The 2,811-nt window shown below is 55.4% G+C and overlaps 1 protein-coding gene across 1 annotated transcript; it reads left to right on the top strand.

The window, feature by feature from the left end:
* Positions 1 to 1,364: 1,364 nt before the first annotated feature.
* Positions 1,365 to 2,582, top strand: LOC124672290 (peroxidase 1-like). Its single transcript, XM_047208544.1, has 2 exons — positions 1,365 to 1,778; positions 1,894 to 2,582. Exons 1-2 carry the CDS (start codon positions 1,365 to 1,367, stop codon positions 2,467 to 2,469), a joined length of 990 nt encoding a protein of 329 aa, XP_047064500.1. The 3' UTR covers positions 2,470 to 2,582.
* Positions 2,583 to 2,811: the final 229 nt, after the last annotated feature.

The following is a 2,811-nucleotide window of genomic DNA, read 5'->3' as shown; positions in this document are numbered from 1 at the left end:
GTGATTGTTTCCCCAAATATAACTGCAAGAATCATGGCATCATGGAATCATAAGCATTCTTTGTGGGGGGCTTATCTATCCTTCAATATACCGATGATACTATGCAAGCATCCTTGTGGCGGCGGTGCACTTCTGAATCGATGAGAACCTGGCAACGCACAGCGTCGTGCTTCAGCTTGAAGTAGGTGTCGAACTCTCGAACGCCGTGGAGGATATTCATGAACAAACCCTTGTTCATTCTATACCGGCGCCGAAAATTGTCATCATGTGTTGCGTCATCTGCGAAGTAGTCATTCTGCAGCATGGTATGCCCCTCCATCCTCTGCCGGGGCTTTGACTTCTTTCTCCCCGACCTTGATCCTCCGCGGCGCAGCCTCTTCCGCTTCTCTGTCTCGGCGTCAAGCATGTCCTGGAGGGACGCGATGATCAACAAATGCTCTCGGATGTCGTCGTCGAAGGTTTGCTCGTCCTCCAGCAGTCGGACAAGCATCTCGTCGTTGTTATCCATGTCTGAAGCAAAATTAATGGTTAAAATTCAGCCGCGGCAGACGACGCCTACCTGACAAGGTGTCGAACACCTTATGTGCGCGGAGGTGGGGTGGATTTCACGCCACGTTCTAGGCGCGACGAGAAATAAAAGGCCCGAACAAACGGTTATAGAAATAGTCGCCAACTGGTGGGAGCCCGCCACGCTTTTCCTTGTGTCCGATGTGCTCGGAGCATCCCTGTGTAGCGGGAACGGACTCGAGGCGCCAGATATCGTATTGGGCTGTGCCGGACGGAAGGAGGTTTTGGGCGCAAGGCTGGGAACAAATTTTTGTCCGGCGCGCCTCAAATCCCTTTAGGGACGCCCGGCTGGAGATATTCTTAATTTCTGTGCTCATGACCTTCTCTTCAAGAGAGCTATGCTTATTTTTCACTGTTATCTATATAACTCAGTCGACTACGAAATAATAACAATTTCAGTACCGCTGAATCTGTGTTCAAACCAAAAGAAAACGATGGGAAGTGAGAACACTGTAGTCTTGCCGCGTGCATGTGGCCCGCTACGACACAGCTGCACAACTAGTTAAATCCATGAAATCAATGGACGGCGCCGTGCGTAACGGAAACGCAAAGAATCTGCTGCGTGCAGCTCGTAATGGCATGGTCAACTCGCCCTTTGCAAGTATCCAAGCTCTCCAGCTTAGCTTATTCTAGTTCTAGTAAGAATTGGAAGATACTCCTACTCCAGCACAGCAGATCGATAAATACCAGTGGCGGTAAGCACAGAGGCAGAGGGAGCGTCCAGTTTACTGTAGCACACGAGCAGTACGTGCCGCGCGCGCCTGGCCATCATCCTCACCGCCGGCCGTCAAGTGGAGATGGCAGCGGGAAGGATGCAATGGCTGTCGCTTGCTCTAGCAGCTTCGCTAGCGATGCTCCTGTCGTCGAGCGCATCGCAGCCAGGCATCGGGTTCGGGTACTACAAGGAGACGTGCCCGGCGGCGGAGCAGATCGTGTTCCGGGAGACGACGAGGATCGTCAGGGCCTCGCCGGACCTGGCCGCCTCGCTCCTCAGGCTGCACTACCACGACTGCTTCGTGCAGGGCTGCGACGCGTCCGTCCTGCTCGACTCCACCGACGGCACCCCGGCGGAGAAGGACGCCAAGCCCAACGAGAGCCTGCGAGGTTTCGACGCCGTCGCCCGGGTCAAGGACAAGCTCGAGAAGGCCTGCCCGGCCACCGTCTCCTGTGCCGACCTCCTCGCGCTCATGGCACGCGACGCCGTCGTCCTGGTACGCGACAGCAACATGTCTCTTTTCTCTTATCGCGTAGTACCAACTTGTCTTTCTGAACCGGCAACGTTGCTGTGTCCGGCTCTGATCCGTGTAAACCCTGTCTCGATCCCAGAGCAAGGGCCCGTCCTGGCCGGTGGCGCTCGGTCGGAGGGACGGCCGGACGTCCAACGCCGGCGACTGCGGCCAGCTGCCGCCCCTGTACGGGAACATCACGGTCATGATCGAGGTGTTCGCTGCCAAGGGCCTCGACGTCAAGGACCTCGCCGTGCTCTCGGCCGCGCACACGCTCGGGAAGGCGCACTGCTCCTCCTTCGCTGACCGCCTCTACAACGGCAGCGCTCCCAGCACCGACCCGACCCTGGAACGCCGGTACGCCGACAGGCTGCGAATGCGGTGCCCTGGCCCCGGCGACAGCAGTGCGGCGATGTCGGAGATGGACGCAGGGAGCTGCTCGACGTTCGACACGAGCTACTACCGGCAGGTGGCAAGGGGGCGCGGGCTGCTCCGGTCGGACGCCGGCCTCATGGAGCATCCCGTCACCGGTGCCTACGTCCGGCGCGCCGCAGCTGGCAGGTACGAGGGCCACTTCTTCCAGGACTTCCGCGACTCCATGGCCAAGATGGGCGCCATCGGCGTGCTCACTGGCAACCAGGGGGAGATCAGGACCAAGTGCAACCTTGTCAACTGAACTACCCTAGCTAGCTAGTTAGGATGAATCATGCATGATTTCGATGTCACGAGCTAGGATGTGCGGCTATTTGTTTAATTAATTTATTTTTATCTCCTACCATGGGCTAGCTAGCTATACATAATAGACATTGCTCATTTTATTCGCCAGTTTCTTGTGTCGTGAATTGACTCTCTAGGATTTGAGCATTTATTTTTCAGTGTAATCGTCTGGTTAGTTTTGTACTTTGTTACATATCTTAAACTAGATTTCATGAATGTCTATCTTGAATCAGGAGAATTAGTGTATCGGGTCAGTCTTAAAACTCTAGACTATACTCCTCCGGTTCATGTGAGTTGTCAA

The sequence above is a fragment of the Lolium rigidum genome, chromosome 7, assembly GCF_022539505.1.
Source record: "Lolium rigidum isolate FL_2022 chromosome 7, APGP_CSIRO_Lrig_0.1, whole genome shotgun sequence".
Classification (NCBI taxonomy): domain Eukaryota; kingdom Viridiplantae; phylum Streptophyta; class Magnoliopsida; order Poales; family Poaceae; genus Lolium; species Lolium rigidum.
This window is presented reverse-complemented; position numbering and strand designations above follow the sequence as displayed.

What these genes read in the sequence shown, in the direction of transcription:
- LOC124672290 (XM_047208544.1), top strand. Translation starts at nt 1,365, where the DNA reads ATGGCAGCGGGAAGGATGCAATGGCTGTCGCTTGCTCTAGCAGCTTCG. An exon ending in CACGCGACGCCGTCGTCCTG is followed by an intron (nt 1,779 to 1,893) that starts GTACGCGACAGC and finishes TCTCGATCCCAG; the next exon opens with AGCAAGGGCCCGTCCTGGCC.